Source organism: Heteronotia binoei, chromosome 16, assembly GCF_032191835.1.
Source record: "Heteronotia binoei isolate CCM8104 ecotype False Entrance Well chromosome 16, APGP_CSIRO_Hbin_v1, whole genome shotgun sequence".
In the NCBI taxonomy this organism is placed as follows: domain Eukaryota; kingdom Metazoa; phylum Chordata; class Lepidosauria; order Squamata; family Gekkonidae; genus Heteronotia; species Heteronotia binoei.
In genome coordinates, this window is record NC_083238.1 from 59,770,693 (window position 1) to 59,784,401 (window position 13,709).

A 13,709-nucleotide genomic window follows, 5' to 3' on the forward strand; every position below is an offset into this window, starting at 1 on the left:
ACACACAAGGTCCAGCCTGACAAGGTCTCATTTGTGTCAGCTCCAGCCCTCATAACAAATGAGTTCAACACCCCTGGTTTAGAGAAACGCGCCACATGGCATAATCATGTTGCCCATTACTCTGTTTTTGAAAAATCAGGCAGCACTCTGGACATAAAATCTGGCACTGGGGCACATTATCTGGAGAGACAGGGAGAGCCGAACAGGGAGTTTAATGACCTGAACCTCTCTCTGATATTTCTCTTCCATATTCTCTTAATTTTTGTTATTTCTGCTGTCCAGATGCACACAGGTAATAAGGTGGTTCTGTCCTTCCTCCAGGCTCTGGGAATAAGAGGTTCGGTGCCTCTGAATGTAGAGGTTCCCCTCAGTTGCAATGGCTACTGATAGACCTCTCCTCTGTAAATCTATCAGAATATAAGAAGAGCCCTGCTGGATCTGACCAGTGGGCCATCTGGTCCAGCATCCTGTCTCTCACAGTGGCCAACCAGTTCCTCCGGGGGTTCAACAACAGGGCAGAGAGGCCAAGGCCTTCATAAGAACATCAGAAGAGCTCTGCTGGATCAGACCAGTGGCCTACCTAGTCCAGTATCCTGTCTCTCACAGTGGCCAACCAGTTCCTCCGGGGGTTCAACAATAGGGCAGAGAGGCCAAGGCCTTCATAAGAACATCAGAAGAGCCCTGATGGATCAGACCAGTGGCCTACCTAGTCCAGCATCCTGTCTCTCACAGTGGCCAACCAGTTCCTCTGGAGGGCTGATAACAGAGCAGAGAGGCTGAGGCCTTCCTAAGAACATCAGAAGAGCCCTGCTCAGTCAGGCCAGCGTTCCATCTAATCCAGCATCCTGTCTCTTACAGAGGCCAACCAATTCCTCTGGAAGGTTGACAACAGGGCAGAAGAGCCCAAGGCCTATATAAGAACAGGTCGATCAGACCAGTGGTCCATCTAATCCAGCATCCTGTCTCACACAGTGGCCAACCAATTCCTCCGGAGGGCCAACAACAGGGCACAAGGCTGAGGCCTTCCCCTGATGTTGCCTCCTGGCTCTGGGATTCAACTTTAGTTCCTCTGAGTGTGGAGGTTCCCTTTAATCACCATGGCTAGATGGGTTTTCCTCCATGAATCTCATCTGTAGTCTGGAGATGAGCTGTAATTCAAGGCGATCCCCCCCAGCCTTTCTGTTAGCAAAACGGGTAACCTGTGAGTTCCTAATAAAGGAAACTAACATTCCATAGGCTGCTACTGCTAATGAGTTGCAACTGTAGAACAAAGTAGGAGTCAAGTGGCAACTTTAAGACCAACAAAGTTTTATTCAGAATGTAAGCATTCGTATGCATACATATGAAAGCCTACATTCTGAATAAAACTTTGTTGGTCTTAAAGATGCCACTTGACTCCTACTTTGTTCTACCACTTCAGACCACCATGACTACCCACTTGGATCTATCTAAGTGAGCAGTAACTGTGATAGTGGGCACACCTATCAAGCTACAATTGGCACCTGCAAACATTGGAGTGGTTTTATCTTCAAGTTCTGTTTCCTTTGGGCTGTAGCTCAGAAGGAAAGACTCAGAAAGAAGAACGCTAATTGTTTCTAAGACAAGCAAACCCCTGAGAAGGCCAACGCGCAGGAAAAAGGGATAAAGTTATCAGAGAGGACTGCCTTACCATTCTGAATGAGGGTTTGTGACCGTGTGAACCTCCCATGAACGGCTGTCATATGCAACGGACTCTTCCCATCTGTGCTCTGTCAAGTATAAAAGAAATTTAAAAAAAACAATTAACTTTGAACGTGGCTGTTTAATGTTCATTTGGAAGATAACTTTTAGGAATGCCACCTATACGTATGTACACAGGGCTTTTTTTGTAGCAGGAACACCTTTGCATATTAGGCCACACCCTCTGATGTAGCCAATCGTTCAAGAGCTTACAGGGCTCTTCGTACAGGGCCTTACTGTAAGCTCTTGGAGGATTGGCTACATCAAAGGGTGTGGCCTAATATGCAAAGGATTTCCTGCTACAAAAAATGCTCTGCATATACAGATCGTTCCAATGTTCAGAGTTCTGTTTGCAGGTTTTAAAAAAATTGTTCTGAATGGATTTAGTCCACATTTTGTGGAGAGGGGAGGCAGAATAGACATCAACATTGCCTTCAGCTTCAAAAGACATGGGTTTAAGATGTTCGAATGTGTGGAAAGGGCCAAACTTCTTTGACTGAGGAAAAGACATCACCTACTTTTTATTGTTAGTTACTTTTATTGTTGGGCTTTGTAGGAAAGGGGACTGGATAAACATATGGAGCAGAGGTCCATCAGTGGCTATTAGCCACAGTGTATTATTGGAACACTCTCTGGGGCAAGTGATGCTCTGTATCCTTGGTGGTTGGAGAGGGGAGGAAACAGTGGGAGGGCTTCTAGTGTCCTGGCCCCACTGGTGGACCTTCTGATGGCACCTGGGGGTTTTTTTGGTCACTGTGTGACACAGAGTGTTGGACTGGATGGCCCATTGGCCTGATCCAACATGGCTTCTCTTATGTTCTTATGTGAAACAGAGTGTTGGACTGGATGGGCCATTGGCCTGATCCAACATGGCTTCTCTTATGCTCTTATGTGACACAGAGTGTTGGACTGGATGGGCCATTGGCCTGATCCAACAGGGCTTCTCTTATGTTCCTATGTGACACAGAGTGTTGGACTGGATGGGCCATTGGCCTGATCCAACAGGGCTTCTCTTATGTTCTTATGTGACACAGAGTGTTGGACTGGATGGGCCATTGGCCTGATCCAACATGGCTTCTCTTATGTTCTTATGTGACACAGAGTGTTGGACTGGAGGGGCCACTGGCCTGATCCAGCATGGCTTCTCTTATGTTCTTATGTGACACAGAGTGTTGGACTGGATGGGCCATTGGCCTGATCCAACATGGCTTCTCTTATGTTCTTATGTGAAACAGAGTGTTGGACTGGATGGGCCATTGGCCTGATCCAACATGGCTTCTCTTATGTTCTTATGTGACACAGAGTGTTGGACTGGATGGGCCATTGGCATGATCCAGCAGGGCTTCTCTTATGTTCCTATGTGACACAGAGTGTTGGACTGGATGGGCCATTGGCCTGATCCAACAGGGCTTCTCTTATGTTCTTATGTGACACAGAGTGTTGGACTGGATGGGCCATTGGCCTGATCCAACAGGGCTTCTCTTATGTTCTTATGTGACACAGAGTGTTGGACTGGATGGGCCAATGGCCTGATCCAACAGGGCTTCAGTTATGTTCTTATGTGACACAGAGTGTTGGACTGGATGGGCCATTGGCCTGATCCAACAGGGCTTCTCTTATGTTCTTATGTGACACAGAGTGTTGGACTGGATGGGCCATTGGCCTGATCCAACAGGGCTTCTCTTATGTTCTTATGTGACACAGAGTGTTGGACTGGATGGGCCAATGGCCTGATCCAACAGGGCTTCAGTTATGTTCTTATGTGACACAGAGTGTTGGACTGGATGGGCCATTGGCCTGATCCAACAGGGCTTCTCTTATGTTCTTATGTGACACAGAGTGTTGGACTGGATGGGCCAATGGCCTGATCCAACAGGGCTTCAGTTATGTTCTTATGTGACACAGAGTGTTGGACTGGATGGGCCATTGGCCTGATCCAACATGGCTTCTCTTATGTTCTTAAAGCCCCACAACTCAGTTAGTGGTGCGTAAAAATGGATAATGACCCAGTCTAAAGGGGAAAAAATTATTTAGCAAGTCATAATAGCTACCATTTTTTTAAAACAAAAAAGTCATTTTCTATAAAACTGACAACACATCATGCACTTCAATCTCCACACCCATCTACAAAAAACACCATGTAAAAACAATGTCCCTCAGCCATCTTATCTCCGCATCCATCTCCCTGTTAATTTAATAGAAGTTTTAAATCAAAGCAGAGATTAATTGTATGCAGTCGAGGAGAACGTCTCGCCTTACCTGAATATTCACGTCTGCCCCATTATTCACCAGCAGCTCCAGACAAAGCGCTCCGTGAGTGGAGGCTGCCGCAAAATGCAGAGGCGTGAACCCACTGTTGTTGGGCTGGTTGACGTTCGCGCCGTAATCGATCAGCTCGTTGGCCACCGAATCCTGCCCGTTGTAGCAGGCGATGTGAAGGGCTGTGTTCCCATAAATGTTCATTTCATCAATCTGCAAGGAGACAGGAATGCTTTACTCGACGACAGCTGGTTGGCTTTTGGCTGCTTGTCGGCACAATACAGAGCGCCAAACAATATCTGACAACATTACTGTAAGCAGCGCTAAATACGCACTAAGAACATTGACACCATCTTGGATTTTAGGAGTGGAACTGTAAATGGATTGTATGTGTACAATGATTTTTAACGATTTCACTGTATGCCAGGGGTGGCCAACAGTAGCTCTCCAGATGTTTTTTGCATACAACTCCCATCAGCCCCAGCCATTGGCCGTGCCGGCTGGGGCTGATGGGAGTTGTAGGCAGAAAACGTCTTGGCCAGCCCTGGTGTATGCTATTTAACATTATGTGTTTTTAACTGTTGTTAGCCGCCCCGAGCCCGATAGGGGAGGGCGGGATATAAATATAATAAAATTAAAATAAAATAAATGAAACAACTGGAGAACATTTGTGGGGCTGTTAGATGCAGCTTGGGAAATTCCTGGAGACTTGGAGGTGGAGCCTGGGGTCTGTGAAGGGGAGGAGCCTCAGTGCGGTATAATATCTATATAGTATCGTTGCTTGGGGTAGCAGGGATGCCAGTCTCCAGGTGAGACACCTACACTAGAGTAGACTGTGTAAATGCGTACAAGTGAAAAGGAAAGCTCACGGTCAATTGCTGCAAAACGTTACCTACATTTGCAAATATTAAAGTGCTCATAAATAGTAGAACTTCATATTCATACACTTACGTACTGTGCGACAGTGGCAATTCACACAATGCAGGCTCGTAGAAATATTATTTTGTAAAAAAAGTCAACGCTTCAATTGTCCCGACAAACCTATCCACTTGAAAGAGCACAGCTCAATCTCCTTAAACTCAGCATAAAGGTGTAGTCCCATCCCGATTTTGATGGAAAAGCACTATATCTATATAATATCGGTGGTGGAGGCAACAGGGATGCCAGTCTCCAGGCAGGACCTGGGGATCCCCTGGAATTACAGCTCATCTCCAGACTACAGAGATCACAGAAAGTGGGGGAGACTCTATGGCATTATAGCCTACTATAGTCCCTGCTCCCCTCCCCAAATCTCCAGGGCTTTCCCAACCTGGAGCTGGAAACTTTGCCTTCCCATCCCCCACTGGTAGGTTTAGAGCAGCTCTGTTTAAGCAGTCATAAGACCAATATTAATAGACAAAAGATAAAAATACAAGTACATCATAAATAAAAACATATAAAACAATTACGTAGAACAATGGTAGGTGCTACTTGGTCTCCCATTAAAATGTATTGATGACCTATCGATGATAAAATATACTGATGTTTTGATGTTTAAAAACCTCCACTTGCTTCATGGAAGCCGGCTACTCACACACTCTCAGCCTAACCTACCTCACATGGTTGTTGTGAGGATAAAATGGGGGATGGGAAAGTGATGTAAGCCGGACCGAGTCCCCACTAGGGAGATCGGTGGGGTACCAATGAAATAAATTAATAGGTACGTTCTAAACCAGGGGTGGGGAACCTTTTTTCTGCCAAGGGCCATATGGATATTTATCACATCATTCACGGGCCATACAAAATTATCAACTTAAAAAACAGTGCTCCGCCAAGGGAGAATGATTCAGGCTAGCAAAATTAATGCAAATAATTGTTTTTCTATTTGAAGTCATGTGGGGAGAGCCTAATCTGGTACACACACAAACACAAACACACTCAGCCCACCACCTTAAGTAAATGCATAGGTCCAGGACATTTTTGTAGAAAAAGTCCAGCAGGAACTCAGTAGCATATTAGACTACACCTCCTAATATTAGCATATTAGGTCACACACATTAGGCCACGCCATCTGGGATAAACAAGTGCAAACTGAACTGTGACAGTAACTTTTCTAGGCCCTGCAGCAATTCTGGCCAGCCAGCCAGGCCCCAGGGAGGCTGCTGCACAGTACATCTGGGCCCTGTGATCCCTGCCTGGCCCTGGGGAGGCTGCTGCACAGTGCAGCTGGGCCCCACGATCCACATGGCTTGGTTCGACCGAGCAATCCCCAAGGGCCACACCAAGTGACTTCGAGGGCCGCATACGGCCCTTGGGACGGTGGTTCTCCACCCCTGTTCTAAACAGTGCAGTCAGACAAAATGGCAACTGAAGAACTGCAAAGGTGACTGGGATTACAGAATTTGAGATGGATGCGAACCACAAGCTATCTAAGGTGAGGCATACGATAAACAATACAAGAAGTTAGGGTTGCCCACCCCCTGGTGGATTGCAAGAAAGAAAGTGACATGGTCACTAAGACAATATATTTTAAATCTGTAAATAGTGCTCTGTACAAAAAAAAAAATTCATACACAAATTCGTCACGTGTCCTTAATACAAATTTCGTTGAAATGAGAGTGAAGGTTATACGCAGCAATGATACATTTTCTCGACCGCTCAAACAAACAGAGCTAATACCACTTCCACATTACCAACTGCTGGATAAAAAATAGTCCAAACCCACAATGCCACAATGCTGCGATGCTCTTCCTTCGCTGGCAGGTAGACTAAAATCAAGTTTCCCAACGATTCGTTTTAAGCCTCCGACAAATCTGAAGTCCCATTTCACTCGCCGCTTTATCGAAGTCAGAACAGTACGGCTACATCATATTCTGAATCTCACATCTCACAAAAGTTTTCAAAGAATCTAAGAAATCATTCAAAGAACAGAGCCATCAAAGAGCCTGACCAACCTCTAGGTGGGACCTCCAGATACCCCAGAATTGGATGGTAGACTCCGTGTTTTTGGGACTGCCTCTCCCCATATGAACCCCTCCGGGTTCTGAGGTCTGCTGCTCAACACTTTCTCATAGTCCCTGGTCCTAAGGACACCTGGCTGGCTTCGATGAGGGCCAGGGCCTTTTCGGTCTGGGCCCCTACCTGGTGGAATGAGCTCCCTCTGGAGATCCAGGCCCTGTGGGACACATCAAGGTTTTGCAGGGCCTGTAAGGCGGAGCTCTTCCGCCAGGCTTTTAATTAATCCAGCGGGCATCCTTTGAAAGTTATCACTTCCCCCAGCATTTCACCATCATGGGGTTATGTTATGCTGTTAGCCACCAACCACATGCTGTTTGCCACCTATGTCAATTGTTTCCTGCGCTGCTCCTGTTTCGTAATGTTTTTTTATGATATTATTTTAACTCTGTTGTTTTATTGCTGTAAGCCGCCCTGAGCCCGCTTGCGGGATAGGGCGGGATATAAATCTAAGAATTAAATTAAATTAAATTGTGCCCCACCGAGCTCTCTGCCATCCCCGTGCTCCATCCCCCAAATCTCTAGGGAGTTTCCCTACCTGGATCTCGCAACCCTACCCCCCACCCCCCATTGGTCGCAAGGGGGAGCCCGGCTCCCCTAAGGGGAAGTGACATTGCAAGATACAAAACAAGCCTGCCCAGCAATTTGAGAGTTGTTATCCTCACTTTCAAAAAGAACAACTGGTGGACATATATCGTATGTTTTAATGGCACCCCTGCCTGGCACTTTCCATTCCAAACGCATTTCTAGCTCGGCGGGAAGGGGAAGTCAAGATAATCGCCGTTAAATCTGTCACTCGTAACAGCCAAAGTATCTAAGTCTCGTGGCCAAAAAAGGACGAGACAATCAATAACGGAGACGACAGAAATAGGTTCCCCCATAAACTGTGCCAACGACAGCATAAATTTTTAAAAAGGCACTGAAAATCTAATTTTCATAGCAGACGGAAAGTCACAACCAGAAGGAATTACGTGGGGGAGAAAAGAATCACAGGGATCGTTAAAGGCACACACACACACACACACACCCCGCTCCATACCTCCACTCCGAGATTAAGGAGGTGTTTCACCACGCTGATCTGGCCGTTGGAAGCCGCGGCATGGAGCGGCGTGTAGCCCTTCTTGTCCTTTGAGGTCACCTCGGCGCCATGACTGATCAGCAAAGCAACAACCTCCAAATGGCCTTAGAAAAGGGAAAGAATAATGACACGCTTGACTTCTACATCTTGTGCAAATTTTCATTCAAGCATGTGGCATTTTGTTTTGGGGGGGGGGGTCACAAACGCTGACAACATCACAAGCAGGTTCATCCCAAGCACTCAAAAGAAGAAGACAACTGCAGATTTATACCCCGCCCTTCCCTCTGAATCAGAGACTCAGAGCGGCTTACAATCCCCTATATCTCCTCCCCCTGTGGGGTGGGTGGGGCTGAGAGAGCTCTCCCAGAAGCTGCCCTTTCAAGGACAGAGAGTGGCCTACAATCTCCTTCCCCCACAACAGACACCCTGTGAGGTGGATGGGGCTGAGAGAGCTCTCCCAGAAGCTGCCCTTTCAAGGACAACTCCTACGAGAGCTATGGCTGATCCAAGGTCATTCCAGCAGCTGCAAGTGGACGAGTGGGGAATCAAACCTGGTTCTCCCAGATAAGAGTCCACGCACTTAACCACTACACCAGACTGACTCTTTCAAGGACAACTCCTGCGAAAGCTATGGTTAACCCAAGGCCATTCCAGCAGCTGCAAGTGGATGAGTGGGGAATCAAACCTGGTTCTCCCAGATAAGAGTCCACACACTTAACCACTACACCAAACTGGCTCTCTACTGTCCATTGTTACCTTCTTATATCTTTACTAGAATCTCGGTGGTTATTCTGTGTGGTTTAATTTTCACAAAGGACATTTTAGGGTTTTAGGCATAATCCATGGGGTTTCCCCAAATATCTATGTTATCAGCAGGTATCTAAACTGCCCAGCATACAAATTTATTAGCGGACTTTGGCCCACAACCTCCCCACCCTTGCTGTGAGAGAATATACTGCATTGATACAGGGCCAATGGTCTCAACACAATTACTGGATCTGCATCCAAAGAAACCAACAAACTTCAGATTATATTCTGGTGCACTAGAGTTGACAGATGAAGTCAGAGGCAATCGGCACGTATTTCTTATTGACACAAATCTGTTATGGGTGTGTACTCAGGTGCAAGGAGATTGGAAGTGTTTGTGGCACAAAAATAAGGCTGTCCAATGATATGTAGTTGGTGGGTCATTGAGTGAAAGTGTTGAACATCCACCTCCTCAGAGATGAGGCTACCAGAGGCAGGTAGTAGGAACTCCTTTGCATATTAGGCCACACCCCCTGAAGTAGCCAATCCTCCAAGAGTTTACAGGTCTCTTCTTGCAGGGCCTACTGTAAGCTCTTGGAGGATTGGCTACATCAGGGGTGTGTAGCCTAATATGCAAAGGAGTTCCTGCTACAAAAAAAGCCCTGTATACCAAGTTCACTCTGCATCCCTGAACAGGCGTCAGACTGGGAGAGAAGTACTCTTGTGAGAACGTTAAGAGAAACCATGTTGGATCAGGCCAATGGCCCATCTTGTCCAACACTCTGTGTCATAAGAACATAAGAGAAGCCATGTTGGATCAGGCCAATGGCCCATCTTGTCCAACACTCTGTGTCATAAGAACATAAGAGAAGCCATGTTGGATCAGGCCAATGGCCCATCTTGTCCAACACTCTGTGTCATAGAACATAAGAGAAGCCATGTTGGATCAGGCCAATGGCCCATCTTGTCCAACACTGTGTCACACAGTCGCCAAAATCCAGGGTCCATCAGGAGATCTACCAGTAGGGCCACAACTCCAGAAGACCTCCCACTGCTGCCCTCCCCCAAGGACCATCTAGACCTTGTGGTTAATAGCCACTCGTGGACCTCTGTTCCATACATTTATCCTTATCTCATTTCATTCTCCTGCCCTTCTCTCTGTGGGGAAAGAGTAGCTCCTACAGTGTTCTTCTTGGCTGTGGGTTGGAAGAGCTTAAATATCTCATCATCCCAGCAAGACCCTCCACTTTCCTCTGGTTTGTGAGATGGGCCAATCGCACATGTTACCTCCCATCCCCGAAAAAGGCACAGAGATGGTCTGTTCCTCCTTGTGGCCAACTGTGCTCTGGTTTCCTTCTTGGCCTTACCCCGATTAGCCAGTGTTGGGCTATGGAGATATGGCTGGTTTCTTCCAGTGTTACCAGCTGGCCACTCATGCCTGCTGCCCTGAGGAAACCCAGCCCTGCAGCTGCATCTTTGCCAAGCCCTGTGTCATCCTTCTCATGCCCATCCATGGGCTGCAGCCCCACTCTCCAGCCCCACTTTTCCAATGTTCACAGGACAAACCTCCTGCCCCATTGAAGGCATGACCGTCCTGAACCAGTTTGGTGTAGTGGTTAAGTATGTGGACTTTTATCTGGGAGAAACAGGTTTGATTCCCCACTCCTCCACTTGGGTCAGCCATAACTCTGGCAGAAGCTGTCCTTGAAAGGGCAGCTGTTGTGAGAGTCCTCTCAGCCCCACCCACCTCACAGGGTGTCTGTTGTGGGGGAGGAAGGGAAAGGAGATTGTAGGCTGCTCCAAGACTCTGTCCTTGAAAGGGCAGCTTCTGGGAGAGCTCTCTCAGCCCCACCCACCTCACAGGGTGTCTGTTGTGGGGGAGGAAGGAGATTGTAGGCTGTTCCGAGAGTCTGTCCTTGAAAGGGCAGCTGCTGTGAAAGTCCTCTCAGCCCCACCCACCTCACAGGGTGTCTGTTGTGGGGGAGGAAGGGAAAGGAGATTGTAGGCTGCTCCAAGACTCTGTCCTTGAAAGGGCAGCTTCTGGGAGAGCTCTCTCAGCCCCACCCACCTCACAGGGTGTCTGTTGTGGGGGAGGAAGGAAAAGGAGATTGTAGGCTGCTCTGGAACTCTGTCCTTGAAAGGGCAGCTTCTGTGAGAGCTCTCTCAGCCCCAGTCACCTCACAGGGTGTCAGTTGTGGGGAAGGAAGGTAAAGAAGATTGTAAGCCACTCTGGGACTCTGATTCAGAAAGAAGAGTGGGGTATAAATCCATGGTCTTCTTCTTCTTCAAATCACCTGGTAATACTTTCTATGTGTGTGTGTTTTAAAAAAGAAGGATTTCTTACCCATATAAGACGCCCAGTGCAAAGCTCTTCGGTCCTTTTTGTCAAAGGCGTTAATGTTGGCCCCTTTAGATAAAAGCAAGTTCACCATCTGGAGCCGACAAAAAACAAAACGCCCAAAACACAGGTCAATCTTTGTAAGTGATGACTGAGGTCATTCAAGCTGCCAGGCAGGTCTTCCTCAGATAACATTAAAAAGGTCAAGGTCATCCCCTGTGCAAGCACCAGTCATTTCCGACTCTGGGGTGACGCTGCTTTCACAATGTTTTTGCGGTAGACTTTTTATGGGGTGGTTTGCCATTGCCTTCTCCAGTCCTCTACACTTTCCCCCCCAACAAGCTGGGTACTCCTTTGACCGACCTCAGAAGGATGGAAGGCTGAATCAAGCCAGCTACCTGAAAACCCAGCTTTCGCCGGGGATCGAACTCAGGTTGTGAGCAGAGCAGTACAGCAGCTTTAACACTCTGCGCCACAGGGCTCTTAAACTGGAAAGACCACCTACATAATTCCCATTTTGGTGTATTAAAAAGGTAAAGGTAGTCCCCTATGCAAGCACCAGTCGTTTTCAACTCTGGGGTGATGTTGCTTTCACAACGTTTTCATGGCAGACCTTTTTCGGGGTGGTTTACCTTTGCCTTCCCCAGTCATCTACACTTTTCCCCCAGCAAGCTGGGTACTCATTTTACCGACCTCAGAAGGATGGGAGGCTGAGTCAACCTTGGGCCGGCTACCTGAACCAGCTTCCGCTGGGATCAAACTCAGGTCGTTAGCAAAGGGCTCCGACTGCAGTACTGCAGCTTTACAGCTCTGCACAACGGGGCTCACAGAGAACATTACTTGGTATAAAAGAACTGTGGAGCACACACGATTTGCCAATAATATATGAGCATAGGGAGCGATTTGTATCGAGTTAGACTATTGGTCCATCTAGCTTAGTATTGGGATTTTTTTTGAGCAGGAACGCAGTTCTGACTGGCTTGGCATCAGAGAGTGTGGTCTAATATGCAAATAAGTTCCTGCTGGGCTATTTCTACAAAAAAAGAGTTGTGATTGCCTAATCTAACTGGCTGTAACTCTCAGACAGAGGTCTAACTGGATTGAGCTATCCTGGGCCATCTAATCTCGAACGAGGAGGCTTGACAAGAGTAACTCAAACATTCTCCTATATTGCATACACTTTGAAGGCATATAATTAGTTTGGGTCTCTCATGCAAAATCATATCTTTCTACAGCTTCCTGCTAAACTGAAGACTGACAATTCTGGCAGTCAAGGGTTTTTTTGTAGCAGGAACTCCTTTGCATATTAGGCCACACACCCCTCATGTAGCCAATCCTCTAAAAGCTTACAAGGCTCTTCTTACAGGGCCTACTGTAAACTCGAGCATTGGCTACATCTTGGGTGTGTGACCTAAAAATGAATGTAAGAACATAAGAGAAGCCATGTTGGATCAGGCCAATGGCCCACCCAGTCCAACACTCTGTGTCACGCAGTGGCCAAAAAAACCCAGGTGCCATCAGGAGGTCCACCAGTGGGGCCAGGACACTAGAAGCCCTCCCACTGTGTCCCCCCTCAAGCACCAAGAACACAGAGCATCACTTACCCAATCATAAGAACATAAGAAAAGCCATGTTGGTTCAGGCCAATCCAGTGGCCAAAAAACCCCTGGAGCCATCAGGAGGTCTACCAGTGGGGCCAGGACACTAGAAGCCCTCCGGGGGAGGGACGGCGGCTCAGTGGTAGCGCATCTGCTTGGTAAGCAGAAGGTCCCAGGTTCAATCATTATCATTATCAAGGACAGAATGAGTAGGCACATTGATGAACATTGATGAACACAAGTTATTGAGGAAGACTCAGCATGGGTTCTGTAAGGGAAGATCTTGCCTCACTAACCTGTTACATTTCTTTGAGGAGGTGAACAAACATGTGGACAAAGGAGACCCAATAGATGTTGTTTACCTTGACTTCCAGAAAGCTTTTGATAAAGTTCCTCATCAAAGGCTTCTTAGTAAGCTCGAGAATCATGGAGTAAAAGGACAGGTCCTCTTGTGGATCAAAAACTGGCTAATTAATAGGAAGCAGAGAGTGAGTATAAATGGGCAGTCTTCGCAGTGGAGGACAGTAAGAAGTGGGGTGCCACAGGGCTCAGTACTGGGTCCCATGCTCTTTAACTTGTTCGTAAATGATTTGGAATTGGGAGTGAGCAGTGAAGTGGCCAAGTTTGCAGATGACACTAAATTGTTCAGGGTGGTGAGAACCAGAGAAGATTGTGAGGCACTCCAAAGGGATCTGTTGAGGTTGGGTGAGTGGGAGTCAACATGGCAGATGAGGTTCAATGTGGCCAAGTGCAAAGTAATGCACAATGGGGCCAAAAATCCAAGTTACAAATCCAAGTTTTTGGGGTGTGAACTGGCAGAGACTGACCAAGAGAGAGATGTTAGGGTCGTGGTAGATAACTCACTGAAAATGTAAAAACAGTGTGCAATTGCAATAAAAATGCAAATGCCATGCTGGGAATTATTAGGAAGGGAATTGAAAACAAATCAGCCAGTATCATAATGCCCCTGCATAAA

The 13,709-nt window shown here is 47.2% G+C and overlaps 1 protein-coding gene across 3 annotated transcripts in view; it reads right to left on the bottom strand.

The window, feature by feature from the left end:
- Nucleotides 1-13,709, bottom strand: part of ANKRD44 (ankyrin repeat domain 44) — a 132,654-nt gene that overhangs the window by 75,002 nt on the left and 43,943 nt on the right. For all 3 annotated transcript variants that reach the window (XM_060257396.1, XM_060257397.1, XM_060257395.1), the window contains exons 5-8: nt 11,142-11,229; nt 8,012-8,154; nt 3,979-4,191; nt 1,670-1,748 (exon numbers count right to left, since the gene is read on the bottom strand). In XM_060257396.1, the coding sequence (XP_060113379.1) occupies nt 1,670-1,748; nt 3,979-4,191; nt 8,012-8,154; nt 11,142-11,229 (523 nt within the window). The remainder of the gene's footprint in view (nt 1-1,669; nt 1,749-3,978; nt 4,192-8,011; nt 8,155-11,141; nt 11,230-13,709) is intronic.